The sequence below is a fragment of the Piliocolobus tephrosceles genome, chromosome 13 (genome assembly GCF_002776525.5).
Source record: "Piliocolobus tephrosceles isolate RC106 chromosome 13, ASM277652v3, whole genome shotgun sequence".
NCBI lineage: Eukaryota > Metazoa > Chordata > Mammalia > Primates > Cercopithecidae > Piliocolobus > Piliocolobus tephrosceles.
In genome coordinates, this window is record NC_045446.1 from 15,157,232 (window position 1) to 15,175,313 (window position 18,082).

The window sequence follows — 18,082 nt, forward strand, 5'->3', positions numbered from 1 at the left end:
CAGCACCAACCAATGTTTGATTATCCCTCCCATCTCCAATCCCCAATCTTTTATTTGGAGCCTAATCTGGGAAAAAATAATCATCTGTCAGATTCTCTTATCCTGTACTCTTCCTGAGACACCATCAGTCAACTTTCAATTCACTTTTTGGTTCCTTTCATTTCTCCCAAAGTCATTTTCTTTAACCAGTTATTTATTCATTATTACCTCAGCCACATATTTATTCAACCAATAAAAATTTATTGAGCACCACTGTGTATCCTGCTATGTGTTTGGTGCTATCTAGAATACTGAACATGCAAACAGGCCAGGCACAATGGCTCACGCCTGTAATCCCAGCACTTTGGGAGGCCAAGGCAGGCCGATCGCTTGAGGTCAAGAGTTTGAGACCAACCTGGCCAACATGGAAAAACCCCATCTCTACTAAAAATACAAAAATTAGCCAGGCATGGTGGTACACACCTGTAATCTCAGCTACTTGGATGGCTGAGACAGGAGAATCACTTGAACCCAGGAGGTGGAGGCTGCAATGATCCAAGATCACACCACTACACTCCAGCCTGGGTGATGGAGTGAGACTCTTTCTCAAAGAAAAAAAAAAAAAAAAGACTATGCAAACACTTCGGTCTCTGCCCTCCATAGAGGCTAAACTGCCACATGTTTAGTAATTTTCAAAATGAGCTTAAGGCAGTTTATTACCAAGAACTAAGTGGCATATCCAGTGTGAAAATGCTGTAGGATTTCAGAAGAAAGGAATACTACTTTCAGTTAGGGTGGTCTGGAGAAATGGAAGCTTAAATTAGATATTTAAATACGGGAAAGATAAATCTTGACTGGGAGGAACAACAAGAAGACAGGAATTAGAGCAGTGTGCTACATGCAAGGGTCTGACTGGATGAAGCACAGGGGAAATCCACGCTGACAGACATGGGAGATAAGACTGATATTTTTTATACAGAGTAGGAGGCAGCTATAACCATGTTTCTGAAAGCTGTCATCCTCGGCATTACAGTCCTGGAGGCTATGACCCAGCCACATTACACTAGGGGCTATTTATGACTGAAGTAGGAAATGTGAAGTCATCAACCCTGAAAGCTTCATTCCAGCTACTTCCTACATGCAGAACCTTCCTAGGAATGAAGCTTGTGTTGGCAGCAGCAAGCATCATTTGCAGGAAGGTCAGCAATCAGCCAGCTGGAAGGGAAGATGGGGTGGGACGTGGAGGCTTGTGTGAGAGGGTAGATGTAGGTGGAAGGTTGAGGTGACAGACTGTAAGAAGGGTGGAGAAGAGGAGGTGTACCTGAGATATCGTTAGGAAGCACAGACATGCTGAGATAAATTTACTTGCAACTTTCTGTCTGCAGCACTGTGCTATTTCAGCACCCTTGTGAGTGGACAGCACTTTCCCCCTTTGCCCACTCTGTTACATGATACCTTCTTCCAATTCTACTTCTGATTCACCTTTTCCCTGTTCTTTCCAATGGCCATCTCCACCGCCCTTTACCATCCCCAGCAGGCTGCCTGAATGAATTACTGTCATCTCCTTGGAGATGCCTGCATTTAGCAATCCAAGGAAAACCCAAGGATGCAATCAAATAGGTTGATTTTTTTTCTTTGTTTCCTAGAAGACAAAAGTATATTTGGCAATTTTAGTGAATCTAAATTGCAACCCATAATCAGGATAAGCTATCATTCACTGGGAGCTTAACAGGTGCCGGGCACTATGCTGATCTGCATACATACTGTGTATGCCATTTCTTGTTTGGTTCTCACAACATTCCTTGTGAGGTAGGAATTTTCAGCTCCTCTTTACAGATGAGGAACCTGACAATCACAGATATTATGTAGCTTATCCAACACCGTACTACCAATAAATATCAGAACCATGGTTTAAGTGATATACCTGGTTTAAGTGATATCCAAGGCCAAAGTGTGGACGACAGGATTTTAGGTGAAACACAAGTTAACAAATGTATTTCAATAGTTATTGTATTAGTCTGTTTTCACACTGCTATAAAGAACTGCCCAAGACTGGGTAATTTATAAAGGAAAGAGGTTCAATTGACTCATAGTTCAGCATGACTGGGGAGGCCTCAGGGAACTTACAATCATGGCAGAAGGCAAAGGGGAAGTAAGGCACCTTCTTCACAAGGCAGCAGGAATGAGAACAAATGCAGGAGAAACTACCAAACACTTATAAAACCATCGGATCTTGGCCGGGTGCAGTGGCTTATTCCTGTAATTCCAGTATTTTGGGAGGCCGAGGCTGGTGGATCACCTGAGGTCAGGAGTTCGAGACCAGCATGGCCAACATGGTGAAATCCCCTCTCTATTAAAACCACAAAGATTAGCCAGGCTCGTGCATGCCTGTAGTCCCAGCTACTTGGGAAGCTGAGACAGGAGAATCACTTGAACCCGGGTTGTATTGAGCATGTCACTGCACTCCAGCCTGGGCAACAGAGTGAGGCTCTGTCAAAAAAAAAAAAAAAAGAAAAAATAGATCTCATGAGAACTCACTCACTCACCATCATGAGAACAGCATGGGGGAAACTGCCCTCATGATTCAATTACCTCCACCTCGTCTCTCCAGTGGGGATTATCGGGATTACAATTCAAGATGAGATTTTGGGTGGGGACATAGCCAAACCACATCAGTTATACATTATTTTAGTATGCATTAAAGATACAACTGTTGCATTACCTCCACGGATTTTAATGAAATTGGCAGGTCTAGACTTAGTTTATTTTTAAATGAGTTGGATTTTTTAAAATATTAAGTAAATATTACAACTATCATGAAAATTTGGCAAAATATATGACTGACTTTTGGACAACACTGCACTAGGCTAGACTTTGCATATTATTGAGTGATATTTCTGAGAATTTTCCCAATCCCCAATCTTGCAAAGGCCACTATAGCATATAATTTCTCTATAAAATGGCATAGTCAACAAAGGCACACTGATATGCAAATGTTAGGGGTTTAGCTAAATTGACTCACTAGGAAAGTGACTCATTGCAAACACCAGTGGGGCAGTGCAGGTGGTTCAAATTCATAGCTCAGCAAAATTGCAAGTTTTCTTTCTGAAAAATCTTCAAGGCTAATTCGGTGAGTTCCTAGAGTCCCTTATAATCATCTCCCACCAAGTACCTATTCCTGCTTCGTCTATATTGATGTCTCCCAACCTGGAATTTTGGAACTCCCGGAGATCCATAAAGATCATAAGAGAGGTATCTTAGATCTACTATTAACATCTCCAAAAGCTGATGAAAGTAACACTTCAGTAAAGCAACAAGGCTAATTAAAACATCAAGTGTTGCTGTTTATAGTTGGAATAGCATAAACTCTATATAGTAATTCTGTTTTTTTTCTTTCTTTTTTAGAGACGGAGTCTCGCTCTGTCCCCCAGGCTGGAGTGCAGTGGGGCAATCTCAGCTCACTGCAAGCTCCGCCTCCTGGGTTCACGCCATTCTCCTGCCTCAGCCTCCTGAGTAGCTGGGACTCCAGGCGCCTGCCACCACGCCCAGCTATTTTTGTATTTTTAGTAGAGACAGGGTTTCACTATGTTAGCCAGGATGGTCTGGATCTCCTGACCTTGTGATCCGCCCGCCTCAGCCTCCCAAAGTGCTGGGATTACAGACGTTAACCAGCACGCCTGGCCTAGTAATTTCAATTTTTTAATTTTTATTCAAAGCCTGGTTGGCAGTTAGTCTTTAATTTATAAAAATGAGAGCTGCTCAGGTAAGGTGACTCGTGCCTGTAATCCCAGCATTTTTGGGAGGCCAAGACAGGAAGGATCACTTGAGACCAAGAGTTCGAGACCAGCCTGGACAACATGATGAGACCTCATCTCTACAAAAAATGTTTTAAAGTTACCTGAGCATGGTGATGCATGCCTATAGTTTCAGCTACTTGGGAGGCTGAGGAGGGAAGATCGCTTGAAGCCGGGAGTTAGAGGCGGTAGTGAGTTGTGATTGCATCATTGTACTACAGCCTGGACAACAAAGCAAGACTCTGTCTCAACAACAACAAAAAAATGAGAGCTGCATTACATTAATTAGTGTGTTTCAGAGGCAGCCACAATATTTCAGTATATGAAGTTTACAGAATATACTACTTTGAGGTGAAAGGAGAGAGCCATTGTTGTAAATGATTCCAGGTTTATTATCTGTTAATGTCTTACTTTGTGCTGCACTTTGCTCTATCCAAGGATTTTTTGTATGTACGAAACAGAAAACTATTCAAGTTAAGCTCAAATAAAGAGAAGGTGTACTGCAAAGACAGCACAATCTTTCAGATGCTAAGCACATCAGACTTCCTGGGACCTGGATCTGGCTTTTATCTGGGAGGCTGTCAGGGATGGAGCCTCCATGTGTCTCCCTCTTACTGGAGATGAATGATGTTATATCTCTGATTCTTCTTGTGTGCCTTTCCCTATCTCTTCACTACAGCGTGGCCCCCTCTGCTTAGCCATGATTTCTGCACCCCACTAATGCAGTTTACACATGGTTCTGGTTGCCATGGTGTCAGCCCCTAGCCTGATTGGAATGGGCTTCTGAGTTTAGCCACCACAAGCACATTTGTTCCCCCAGATTCCTGGGAAAGACCAGCTTGGAGATGTCCATTCCTGATCCAATAAGCCATGCCCAGAGAGGGAGCCATGACATGGTACCCTGGACTATATCTAAGCCTAGACTGCATCTCAAACTGAAATGAAAGAGCAGTTCCCAGAGAAAGGGGCTATGGACAGGCAGGCATCCCAACACACATTCACTACTTGGCTTTATTTGCAAAAGATATCAAGTCTTCTTGAAAATGGTCACTATATAATCTTAAAGAGTAATAATTAATATTAACAAGGAACTCATCAGATATTTATTGAGAACCTGTTATGGGTAGCTCTGTGGATGCTACAGTCTGGTTAGGAGGGAAAAAGGATAAACACACACATAAATGAAAAGCATGTAATTATTGACATAAGTGTGACCCCACCAAAAAGCAAGACAGGAAGTCATCAAAGGGAGGAACCAGAGATCAGAATTGCTTCCCAAGCCCAGAACTTCCCCCTCTCAGCCTATTCTAGTTTCAATTGGCGGTGACCACCTTTCCTCTCCACCTCTCTTTCACCTGCATCAATGCAAACCCTACCTCCCTACACCACCCCCCAAAAAATCTTTCCTGATTAAACCAACCAGAAGTAATTTCTCCATTCTCCAACCTTTCTTGGCACTCTAAGCACCTCTTTTTGGGCACTTAAACATTTCTGCTGTTCATTATATAATCATTGAAGTACATGTAATATCTCTTCTACCGGACTGTAACCTCCTTGATAATAAAAACCATATGATAGTCAAAGGACCTAGGGCAACTCCTTGCACATAGTAGGCATTTAATTAATATCTATCACATTAATTAATGCATAAAATACCTGCACATAAGCATGAATAAGCAAACAGTAGGTGTATGTAGGCAGGATTTGAACATGTGGTAGAGAGAGGATATTCAAGGTAAGGTAAGAGAAAGTCTGTTTATTATTTATTTATTTATTTATTATTTATTTATGGAGGCAGAGTCTCACTGTTGCCCAGGCTGGAGTATGGAGTGCAGTGGTGTGATCTCAGCTTACTGCAGTTTCTGCCTCCTGGGTTCAAGCAATTCTCATGCTTCAGCCTCCTGAGTAGCAGATATTACAGGCATGCACCACCACCCCCGGCTAATTTTTGTATTTTTAATAAAGACAAGGTTTCTCCACATCGGCCAGGTTGGTCTCGAACTCCTGGCCTCAAGTGATCCACCCACCTCGGCCCCCCAAACTGCTGAGATTACAGGTGTGAGCCACTGTGCCCAGCCAGATAAGAGGAAGTTTTTATTTTTCCTTCATAGTGACAGCAGTTTACATATAGACACCAAATTCATCCAGGGTACATTTTTTTGACCCTCACCTCGTATCAGTGGATTAAGTAATCATGCTTATCTTTCTTACCAATCTAAGCCCACTATTACAGACTCAACAAAAATGTCTACCCTTTCTCTCTTGACTGCATCAAACTACAGAGGCTTGATAAGCCAGTTGCTCTTTCCCAGGCCCTTTGTGGCTAGAAGTGATCATAAGACCTACATCTGGCCAATGAGCTTTAGGAGAAATCAGCCAGCTGGTTCTTGGCTTCTGTAGAAGACATTTCCTGACAAGCCCATCGCCAGACTTCTTGTAAACAAAGAATACATATTCTTACAGCTTAAGTCATCTTGCTTGAGTTTTCTGTCACTTGTTGCTGGACAAATGTAATAGACCCATCTAACAAATAATTCCATTCATTCAACAAGTTTTTCTTTTAAGCTCCTACTAAAACCTAAGCCCTATTCTCTTGTCACCTGACACAAAGTTTGCCATCCTCCCACATACTCTATTCTTTTTTCTCTCTTTATCTATTGGGAAATATTGGTCCTTCCTCTCCTCTATTTTACATTTTGTGAGTCCATAAGAAAACGCCTGCTTAATTAATTTATTCCAGAATAGAGAAGGAAGGCAATTAGAGTTAACCCATGCTTTACAAACTGACATACCTCTCAGGTGAATCTTTCCAACCACACTTTGTGGTATTTTACGCTCATTTTGCAAAGGGAAAACAGGCTAATTGTAACTGAGGTGTTACAATTTGTAAATGTGATGAAGCCAGATTGTCTTTACCTGTTTAATTGCAAAAGCAATGCTCTTACGACCTCCTTGGGCTCTCTCCCACCTACTCTCATGTCCATACAAATTGGCTTCTTTGCGCTTATGCTGTTCAAACCATCAAGAAAATCCACATATTCACCTCCGTTTCTATGTCTGTATTTGTCCTTCACAGTCAGCACTCGGTTGTCAGCATCCATGGGAAGACAGCAGTTGCACAGATACTCCGAACATAACCCAGTCTCAGAAATGTACAAGGTAATTTGTTTTGACTGCAGATTTTCCTTCTAAGTGCTTGTGGAGGCTAAAACTAAGAAAAAGTGGAGCTTTCTAAATACTCATCCAAATAGTAAAATAAGTAAAAAAGCCCAAGCTGAGAAAGGCAGCTACCTGGTAGGGTTAGAAATGACAGCAGGTGGGGACCAGGCGCAGTGGCTCACACCTGTAATCCTAGCACTTTGGGAGGCCGAGGTGGGCGGATCACCTGAGGTCAGGAGTTCAAGCCAGCCTGGCCAACATGATGAAACCCCATCTCTACTAAAAATACAAAAATTAGCCAGGCGTGGTGGCTCATGCCTGTAATCCCAGCTACTCAGGAGGCTGAGGCAGGAGAATCACTTGAATCCAGGAGGCAGAAGTTGCAGTGAGCCGAGATCACGCCACTGCACTCCAGCCTGGGCAACAGAGCGAGATTCTGTCTCAAAAAAAAAAAAAAAAATGACAGTAGGCGGGGTAGTAGTCCCTATGTGGATAGTGGGAAGTTAGCCACACAATCATATGCTCAGACCGTGAACTCAGAAATTAACACAGATCAAAAGAAAAGCCATGCTCTTTCGACTTTTTCTAAGGAAATGAGGGAGAAGAGGAGGAAGAAACTACCAGCAGCTACAATTTACTGAGTATCTGCAGTGCGTTCCTAGAGGTTCTCTCACAAGTAGTCTATCATTTAACTCTTACAGCAAGCCTGGAAGTCAGGAACCATTACATCCCCTCCCATTTTTTAACATAAAGTTTATCATTTTAACCATTCAAATATACTATTTACAATTTAAGTATATTGTATACAATATAGATTGTGCATAACAATTTAAGTGCATTCACAATATTGTGCAAGCATCAACACTGTCCCTTTTCAGAATCTTTCATCATCTCAAACAGAAACTCTGTACCTATTAAACAACAATTTTCCATTCCCTCCCTTCTTCCCCCAGCCCCTAGTCTACTTTCTGTATCTCTGAATTTGCCTATTCTAGGTATCTTGTATGTATTTGTCTGTTCTTGCACATCTATGAAGAAATACGTGAGACTGGGTAATTTATCAAGAAAAGAGGTTTAATTTACTTACAGTTCAGAAGGCTGCACAGGTAGCATGGCTGAGAAGGCCTCAGGAAACTTTCAGTCATGGCAGAAGGTGAAGGGGAAGCAGGGTTGTCTTACATAGCTGAAACAGGAGGAAGAGAGGTGCTGAAGCAGGAGGAAGAGAGGTGCCACACGCTTTTTTTTTTTTTTTTTGAAATGGAGTCTCACTTTGTCACCCAGAGTGCAGTGGTGCTATCTCAGCTCACTGCAACCTCCTCCTCCTGGGTGCAAGCTATTCTCATGCCTCAGCCTCCTGAATAGCTGGGATTACAGGCAGGCACCACCACACCCAGCTAATTTTTGTATTTTTAGTGGAAATGGGGTTTCACCATGTTGGCCAGGCTGGTCTTGAACTCCTGACGTCAGGTGATCCACCTGCCTCAGCCTCTCAAAGTGCTGGAATTACAGGCTGAGCCACTGTGCCTGGCCCTACAAAAATATTTAATCAGATAGATAACACATTACAGGTCATTGAAATCCCTATGTATTCTACCCGGGGCCTGTGCCTCTCCTTTGCTAGAGAGACAACCATTATCATAAATTTGGCTTGTATCCTTCAGTGTACGAAAGCATAATTTTCAAAAAAAATTAAAACAGTAAGATGTTGGATTGGATATTCCAGTGATTCTTGTCCTATATGGCAATCAACTGTAAACTTCAGGGCTGTCTTTTCTATAAGACAGAAATTTGCATCTCTACTGAACAAAAATGTATAAGTTAGCATGTAATTTCACTAAATTTGAGGCGTTTAATCAATAGGAAACAGTGAGTCAAATCAAGTATATTCTCCTGAATAACCCTTGATGGACCTATTAAATCTGTGTGTATATATATATAATATATATATATAAAATCAAAGTAGCAAAGTACTGAAGCCTCTTGTTAGGGCAAGATAGAAAGCTCTGTGCATTCATTTATGCCAAATTATTGACCAGGCATTGTTTGAGAGGATGATGGGACTATGTAAAGATTTGTAGACTGGAATCCAGGAGACACAGGTTACAATTTTGAGTCTAGAACTAATTAGTTGCATGACCCTGGGTAAGTCACTTCTCTTTGAACACCAGCTTTACTTCCTGTTAAGATGAGTACTGAGCTGGACATGGTAGCACACATCTATAATTCCAGCAGCCCTGAAAAATTAGGTGCATACCACTCCACTTATGAATTTTCTTTTTTTTTTTTCTTTTTTTAGAGTCTCCCTGTGTCACCCAGACTAGAGTGCAGTGGCACAATCTCAGCTTACTGCAACCTCCACCTCCTGGGTTCAAGAGATTCTCTCACCTCAGACTCTCAAGTAACTGGGTCTACAGGTGTGCGCCACCACGCCCAGTTAATTTTTTTGGATTTTTAGTAGAAATGGTGTTTCGCCATGTTGGTCAGGCTGGTCTCGAACTCCTGGCCTCCAGTGATCCACCCGCCTTGGCCTCCCAAAGTGCTGGGATTTCAGGCGTGAGCCAGTGAGCCCAGCCTCACTTATGAATGTTCTTTAACCCAGTTGCAAACTGAAAACAAATTTAAGTATAAGGAATTGCAACAAACTTTTGATTTTTCTATGATGCTTCAATGTTTTTAAAAATTAGCATCAAAGGTTCAAATATATACCAAAGCAGACAGTATAATAAACTGACTTCCATGTACCTATCACTCAGCCTCAACATTTGTCATTTTATAACCAGTTCTTGCGTTATCTTTCCACTCTTCCCAGTCAGGTTATTTTAAAGCAAATTCCAACATTCTGTCATTTCCTGGTGCTTTTTAAAAAATGTCCAAATAAGTCTTTTTTTTTTTTTTTTTTTTTTTTAATGCCTCTACTTTGCTGGTGCACCAAGTGTGTTCTTGGTCTTCCCGTGTTCCGGACTCTAGTCCTGCCTCAGGCACTGCTGCACCGTCACATCTCAGCTGAGCCCGCTGGACTGGATGCTCTGTAATTCTCTTTAGCTGGAACAATCCGTGATTCACAGAACCATAACCACCTGCACTCCAGTAGCCTCAGCTGAGCTCCTTGAGACGCAGTCTCAGGACAGCAGAGTCAGCTGACACAGGGGTAGGGAGGAACCCATTCCTCCCGCCACAAACTGCAGTCAGAGAGGGAGAAAAGGAGGAGAGAAGTGACAACTGGGAGATGATCAGTGTGTGTTCGCTCCTGGTAACAAATCCCTTGGCTCTTCCTTATGCTCATCAGCATTTCCTATGCTTAGAAGTTAGCTTCATTTCTGGAAATATCATCTTTTTATTTTTTTATTTTTTTGTCTTGTTTTTCCTTGGATTTTTTTTTTTTTTTTTTCTTTTCGGACACAAAGTTTCGCTCTTGTTACCCATGCTGGAGTGCAATGGCAGGATCTCAGATCACCACAACCTCTGCCTCCTGGGTTCAAACGATTCTCCTGCCTCAGCCTCCCCAGTAGCTGGGATTACAGGCATGCGCCATCACACCCAGCTAATTTTGTATTTTCACGAGAGACAGGGTTTCTCCATGTTGGTCAGGCTGGTCTTGAACTCCCGACCTCAGGTGATCTGCCCACCTCGGCATCTCAAAGTGCTGGGAATACAGGCGTGAGCCACCATGCCTGCAGCATTTTTTTTTTAATATCATATTTTTTAATTGCTAATATAAAGAAACTACTCATTCCATTAACAAGCCCCCTAGTGCCTCCTCCAATGAGTCCCCAGAAGCTCTCTAGCCTTCCTAGAGACCTTCCTGGCAGGGCCCCAGAGTCCCTGCCCTAGTGTGCTTCCAGCTGTCCTCAGTGCTCCGTCACTGCCGGGACCCAGACTTGGGCAACAGTAATGAAAGTTTATGACACGAAAAGGGACTTACCTCTAACCCTTGCCCTAACCCTAGACCACGCCCAGCTCTTCACCAACCTCTGAACTCAATGTCCCCAATTTGTTTGATCAGTATTGAGGCCCACAACAGATGCTCGATGTTCAGCAAAGGCCCCTTGGGTCATTTAGTCAAAAACTACATAAACTGTCCCCCAGGTTCCTGTAAGCTCCCAAGGGACAAGATGACTTTCCCTCATTCCGACTTCAGACTCCAAGGAGGAGGCGGGAAGTCTCCTACCTGCTCATGCTGAGCCTTTCTACCGCCAAGAATGGAATGACAATGGCCAGGCATCATGACTCAAGCCTGTAATCCCAGCACTTCGGGAGAATGAGGCAGGGGAATAGCTTGAGCCCAGGAGTTTGAAACCAGCCTGGGGGGCAACATAGGGAGATCCTGTCTAAAAAAAAAAAAAAAAAAAAAAAAAAAAAAAAAAAAAATAGAATGACAAACTCCATCTCCTCAAGGAGATCCTAACCCTCGTAACCCCCCTGTGCCTCAAGACCAAAACAAATGCCCAAAATCTAGAGGGAGGGATAATCTCTTCTTCCCTGAGGCCTGAACATCCCAGGTAGGGAGGTGGTGTTTCAAGGACCTCCGGGAGCTCTAAGCCTCCAGAGCCACCAGGGATCAAGAGGAGATGAAGCCAACTTTATAAGTTCTGGGCAGGACCAAGATGCATCCGTAGCTTCAGTCCTGAATGCCACATTCTGTTTGCCTGAGCTGTGTGTCTTATCAAGTCTGAATGTGTGGCTACCCCAGGAACAGCTTTAGAGAGGAGAAACTGAAGATACAGGCTGGAGTGGAAGGGAGTCCCAGAACTACCCCCACGTGGCTGGCCTGAGAGGATCTTGAATCCCCCCCATCCTGAGGTATATCGGGCTGAGGAGCACCATCTGCTAAGGTTGGTATTTTTCTATCGCAAATTTTACTGAGTTTCACCAGAGCTGATTCAGAAGGCTGAGGTTGCCTGTTCTCTTCCTCTTCCCTTCCCCCAAAATCCACACCCACCCCATCCCTTACTCTGTCAGCCTTTAGGCATTTCCTGAGATCCCACGGTATTCAAGCGTCTTGAGCAATGTTTTCCAGTTCCCCATTCATCAGGTACAAATAATCTAACTTGGTGAAAGTTAGTATATGTCAAGTACTTACCCTGTTTCCAGAAGTGTGCTGAGTACAACATTGACACACGTTGTCTTTCAATCCTCACAGAAACTGAGGTTCAAAGAGGTTAAGTAACTCTGCCAAGTTTCCTGACCGCTTCAAATGCACCTTTTGCCTGGTAAATGTTTACTGAGGTTAATTCCCAGTTCCAGGTTATCGCACTTCCCCATCTCCTCCAACTGGCAACACCTTTCTCATTCCTCAAGGTTCAGCCCCATGCCTCCTGGTCCTGAAGCCTCCCCAGAGCACCCCAAGCTGCAATCACCCTTCCCTCAATGGGTTCCTGCTGCAGAGTGCGCTCCACCCAACTTCACTCGCTTTCGTGGGAGCAAGTGTGTCTCTTGACAAAATTTTAAGATCTTAAATGGTCACAGCTGTATCTTATGCTATTGTTTACTTTGAACAACCGTAATTGTTTAAACACTTTTGAACAATTGCAATTTTTCAAATATTTTCGGATTATAGTCGTTGTTCAAATAGTCACTGAAAGCTTGTGATATAGCTTAAAACAGCCTCTGCTCTCAGAAGTTATCATATGATAGGGAAGCAAAACAACACCATGCAGGAGGGAAGACAGACTTCGAAACATTGACAGAGCCTGTTACACAATTCTAAACACGTGTGTGAGTAAAAATCCACTGCCAGATGACAACAGCACACAAAACGAGGATTTACTGGGGAAAGGAAAGTCTTACTGGAGGGATTGACGGATGGCATTGCAGGATTATAGAGGAAGCTGGGAGGGTTGATGGAGGAGACCTGCGGAGATGATAGAGGAAACCTGGAGAGATGATCGAGGAAACCTGGAGGGATGATCGAAGAGACCTGTAGAGATGATAGAGGAAACCTGGAGGGATGATAGAGGAGACCTGGAGGGATGATAGAGGAGACCTGGAGGGATGATAGAGGAAACCTGGAGGGATGATAGAAGAAACCTGGAGGGATGATAGAGGAGACCTGGAGAGATGATAGAGGAGACCTGGAGGGATAATCGAAGAGACCTGGAGAGATGATAGAGGAAACCTGGAGGGATGATAGAGGAAACCTGGAAATACTCTACACTTGAGAACCTCAAAGTACACCTGGAAGGCTGTTGCCACGGTCACAAATAATTGAGAATTATTGATAGGTGTGCCGCTGAAGGAATCAAATGGCCATCTGGGAGTTGAGATGGGAGCAGTGGAGGATTAGGAGGGAATGCAGTCCTGGGCCATGGGAAGACAGTGGAAGAGAGGGATTGGGAAGGTAAACGAGAAACATTATTTGCTGGATTCCAGGAACTCAGCCTAAAAATATGGCTGGGCGTGGTGACTCATGCCTGTTATCCCAGCACTTTGGGAGGATTACCTGTATCAACAATGCAAGACCAGACTGACCAACATGGTGAAACCCTGTCTCTACTAAAAATACAAAATTAGCCAGGCATAGTGGCAGGTGCCCGTAATTCCAGCTACTCAGGAGGCTGAGGCAGGAGAATTGCTTGAGCCCAGGAGGCAGAGGTTGCAGTGAGCCAAGATCATGCCACTGCACTCCAGTCTGGGTGACAGAGCGAGACTGTCTCAAAAAAAAAACCACTTTTTTAAATAATAAGAATGCTGAGTATGACTTTGTGAATGTGTGTGTCTAAGGAACTGGGCTGTCATCCTATCAGAGAAAAATGAAAGCAATAATATTCATTGTAGATCAGAGACTCATGGACATTTAGATTTGAACAGAAGGAAACCCCTAAGGTAGAAAAGAAAAAGTGTAAATGATTCACGGGGCATCTGGGTGGAGAAACTGGGGCACAGGCCAGGAGGCTGACTGCGCTAGGTTGAACGACAAAGCTGAATCATGGATAGGATTCTGCCACACCACCAGGACCCTGACTTTCGAGATCACATATTCTGACCTTTCCAGTAAATAGAAGGCCATTCTGTGAAGGGCCTGGAATGTTTCCTGAATTCTCCTACAGACACATAATCACAAGCCCATCGCTGGGAGAGAGGGAGGAGAGGCAGCAAGGGCAGAGGCAAGGTCCTGGAGGTTTCAGTAGCTGGCTAGTTCTTCTAAGGCCACAGTCTTCAAATGAGGGTTGGTAGCCCTGAGGGTAAGTGAAGACTCTTCAAAGGGTTCACAGGCAAGACCATCTTAAGGGCACCAGTTTCCAGGACCTCGATGTCCATATCTATGCTTTCCTAAAACTGACATGCTTGAGAACACCTCTGTGATGAGAATGCTGGACCCTCTCAACTCCCCCTTCACGATTGCCCTTTCTCCCACTTTTGAAAAGAAATGCATGGTTTTTTTTTTTTTTTCTTTCTTTTTTTCTTTTTTGAGATGGAGTCTTGCTCTGTCGCCCAGGCTGGAGAGCAGTGGCTTGATCTCAGCTCACTATAACCTTCACCTCCCGGGTTCAAGTGATTCTCCTGCCTCAGCCTCCCAAGTAGCTGGGATTACAGACGCACACCACCACGCCCAGCTAATTTTTGTATTTTTTGTAGAAACAGGATTTCACTATGTTAGCCTGGCTGGTCTCCAACTCCTGACTTCAAGTTGTCCATCAGCCTTGGCCTCTCAAAATGCTGGGATTACAGGCATGAGCCACCACACCCAGCCGAGAAATACATGCTTCTAACGCATGCTGAATCTTATGAGAAGGCATCTCACCAGCATATGCAAACTTCCAGAATACCACACGAAGATATAATTCGATAACTAAGTATTGAAAAAGTAAATAGAGATGCTGCTTAGTCCGGAGGCTGTTAGCTAGGCCTGTTCTCTCCTTTCGAATCAGAGGCTTCTGCTGCAGACATGCCCCACCAGACCCTCAGTCAGACCAAGAAGCACCTGAGTTTGATATCCTGCTTCATATTTATTGGAGCTGGGAATACTGGAGCAGCATGGTATGTCTTGTGTCTGGCATTTTCAGTCTAGATGTTAGTTGGGCCAGAAAGAATAACCCAGAACCCTGGAACAAACTGAGTCCCAATGATCAATACAAGTCCTACTCAGTGAATGTGGATTACAGCAAACTGAAGAAAGAAGGCCCAGATTTCTAAATGAAATGCTTCACTGTAAAGCTGCTTAGAATTAGGATCTTCTAGATGCCATCCACACACTTTTCCTCTTAACCGGGAAATATTTCTCCTCCACAAACATGAAGTCATGTTGGTGTACTGCGTTGGACATTACACTGATTAATAAATAACTGAGACATGAAAAAAATAAAAGAAAAAGCAACTAACTTTAGAATGCCTATAAAATCCCTTTTTTGGCTTCTTGTAGAAGGAGGCTTATACTTAACTTGGTGTTTGATATAGTTTGGATGTTTGTCCCCACCAAATCTCATGTTGAAATGTGGTCCCCGGTGTTGGAGGTGGAGGCTAGTGGCAGGTGTTTGGGTCATAGGGGCGGATCCCTCACGAATGTCCTGGTGCCATCCCCACGGTTAATGAGTGAGTTCCTGCTCTGTTAGTTCATACAAGAGCTGGTTGTTTAAAGGAGCCTGGCACCTCCTCCCCATTCTCTCTTGCTCGCTTTGTTGCTGTGTAACACACCTGCTCCCCCTTCCCCTTCCTCCATGAGTAAAAGCTTCCTGAAGTCCTGACCAGAACAGATGCTGGGGCTATGCTTTTCAACCTACAGAATCGTGAGCCAAATAAACCACTTTTGTTTATAAATTACCTAGTCTCAGATATTCCTTTATAGCAATGCAAAATAGACTCACAGAAAATTGGTACTGAGAAGTGGAATGCTGCTATAAAGATACCTGAAAATATGGAAGTGGCTTTGGAACTGGGTAATGAGCAGAGGCTAAAAGAGTTGGCAGGGCTCAGAAGAAGACAGGAAGATGAGGGAGAGTTTGGAACTTCTTAGAGACTGGTTAATTGTTGTGATCAAAATGTTAATAGAAATATGGACAGATCCAGGATGAGCCACTAGCAGCTTGCAAATCCAGCATGGAAAAGCCATTTTAACCCATGAGAGCAGCCATGTGGGCCACACCCAGCAAAGCCACAGAGGTGGAGCTTCCCAAGGCCTTGGGAGCCCACCCCTTTCACCAGCGTGCCCAGGATGCAGGACATGGAGTCAAGGATGACTGTGGAGCTTTAAGATTTAATGTCTGCCTTGCTGGGTTTTGGACTTGTGTGAGGCCTGTTGCCCCTTTCTTTTGACCAATTTCTCCCTCGTGTAATGAAATGTTTACCCAGTGCCTGTACCACTAATGTATCTTAGAAGTAAGTAACATGCTTTTTTATTTTACAGGCTCATAGGTGGAAGGAACTTGCCTGGAGTCTCAGATGAGACTTTGGACTTTGGACTTTTCAGCTGATGCTGGTACAAGTTAAGACTTTGGAGGACTATTGGGAAGGCATGACTGTTTTGCAAGGGGAAAAGAACATGAGATTTGGGGGGCCAGGGGAAGAATGCTATAGTTTAGATGTTTGTCCCCTCCACATCTCCCCACTGTTGGAGGTGAGGCCTGGTGGGAGGTATTTGGGTCATGCGGGAAGATCCCTCGTGAATATCTTACTGCTCCCTCCATGGTAATGAGTGAATTCTTGCTCTGTTAGTTCACACAAGAGCTGGTTGTTTAAAGGAGGCTGGCACCTCCTGCCCTCTCTTCTGCTCCCTTTCTCGCCATGTGACAGGCCTGCTCCCCCTTCACCTTCCATCAGAAGTAAAAGCCTCCTGAGTTCCTGACCGGAACAGACGCTGGTGCCATGCTTGCACAGCCTGCAGAACCAGGAGACAAAGAAATCTCTTTTCTTTATAAATTACCCAGTTTCAGATATTCCTTAATAACAATACAAAACAGATTAAAACAGTGTTCTTCCTCATTGTACCTTGCACAGAAGTAGATATGCTCAAGTAAGACTGTTTGAGTGATTGCCAATGGTAACCTCTGCAGATGACACCTGGAGAACTAGCCCTTGCCAGTGGCAACCACACCCCAGTCACCAAGTTCATCTTGCAGGGATTCTCCAATTATCAAGACCTCCAGGAGCTTCTCTTCGGAGCCATCCTGCTCATCTATGCCGTAACAGTGGTGGGCAACTTGGGAATGATGGCACTCATCTTCACAGACTCCCATCTCCAAAGCCCAATGTATTTCTTCCTCGGGGTCCTCTCTTTTCTTGATATTTGTTACTCTTCTGTGGTCACACCTAAGCTCTTGGTCAACTTCCTGGTCTCTGACAAGTCTATCTCTTTTGAGTGCTGTGTGGTCCAGCTCGCCTTCTTTGTAGTGCATGTGACAGCTGAGAGCTTCCTGCTGGCCTCCATGGCCTATGATCGCTTCATGGCCATCTGCCAACCCCTCCATTATGGTTCTATCATGACCAGGGGGACCTGTCTCCTGCTGGTAGCTGCTTCCTATGCATTCGGTGGAGCCAACTCTGCTATCCAGACTGGAAATGTCTTTGCCCTGCCTTTCTGTGGGCCCAACCAGCTAACACACTACTACTGTGACGTACCACCCCTTCTCCACCTAGCTTGTGCCAACACAGCCACAGCAAGAGTGGTCCTCTATGTCTTTTCTGCTCTGGTCACCCTTCTGCCAGCTGCAATCATTCTCACCTCCTACTGCTTAGTCTTGGTGGCCATTGGGAGGATGCGCTCATTAGCAGGGAGGGAGAAGGCCCTCTCCACTTGTGCCTCCCACTTTCTGGCCATTGCTATTTTCTATGGCACCGTGGTTTTCACCTACGTTCAGCCCCATGGATCTACTAACAATACCAATGGCCAAGTAGTGTCTGTCTTCTACACCATCATAATTCCCATGCTCAATCCCTTCATCTATAGCCTCCGCAACAAGGAGGTGAAGGGCGCTCTGCAGAGGAAGCTTCAGGTCAACATCTTTCCCGGCTGAGCCCTGCAAGGTGATTTGTTGGAATGAGGAAGGTGTAACATCTTCCAAAGCACACTGTGAATTAACCTAACCAACCAAGAGCAGCCCTGGTTTTGGAGGAGATAGAAAAAGTAAACGAGAAACAGCAAATATATCTTGTACAGACCATTACGGTTTATAAGGCAGCTTCTTACCCATTATCATATCAAATTCTCCCCACCATAT

The 18,082-nt window shown here is 44.2% G+C and overlaps 1 protein-coding gene and 1 pseudogene across 1 annotated transcript; both read left to right on the forward strand.

Moving 5' to 3' along the window:
• The first annotated feature begins 14,817 nt into the window (after positions 1 to 14,817).
• On the forward strand, positions 14,818 to 15,065 carry LOC111544953 (annotated as a pseudogene).
• Positions 15,066 to 16,918: 1,853 nt separating this feature from the next.
• On the forward strand, positions 16,919 to 17,878 carry LOC111544973 (olfactory receptor 1052-like). The gene has a single exon (XM_023215847.1). The coding sequence runs from the start codon at positions 16,919 to 16,921 to the stop codon at positions 17,876 to 17,878; it is 960 nt and encodes a 319-aa protein (XP_023071615.1).
• Positions 17,879 to 18,082: the final 204 nt, after the last annotated feature.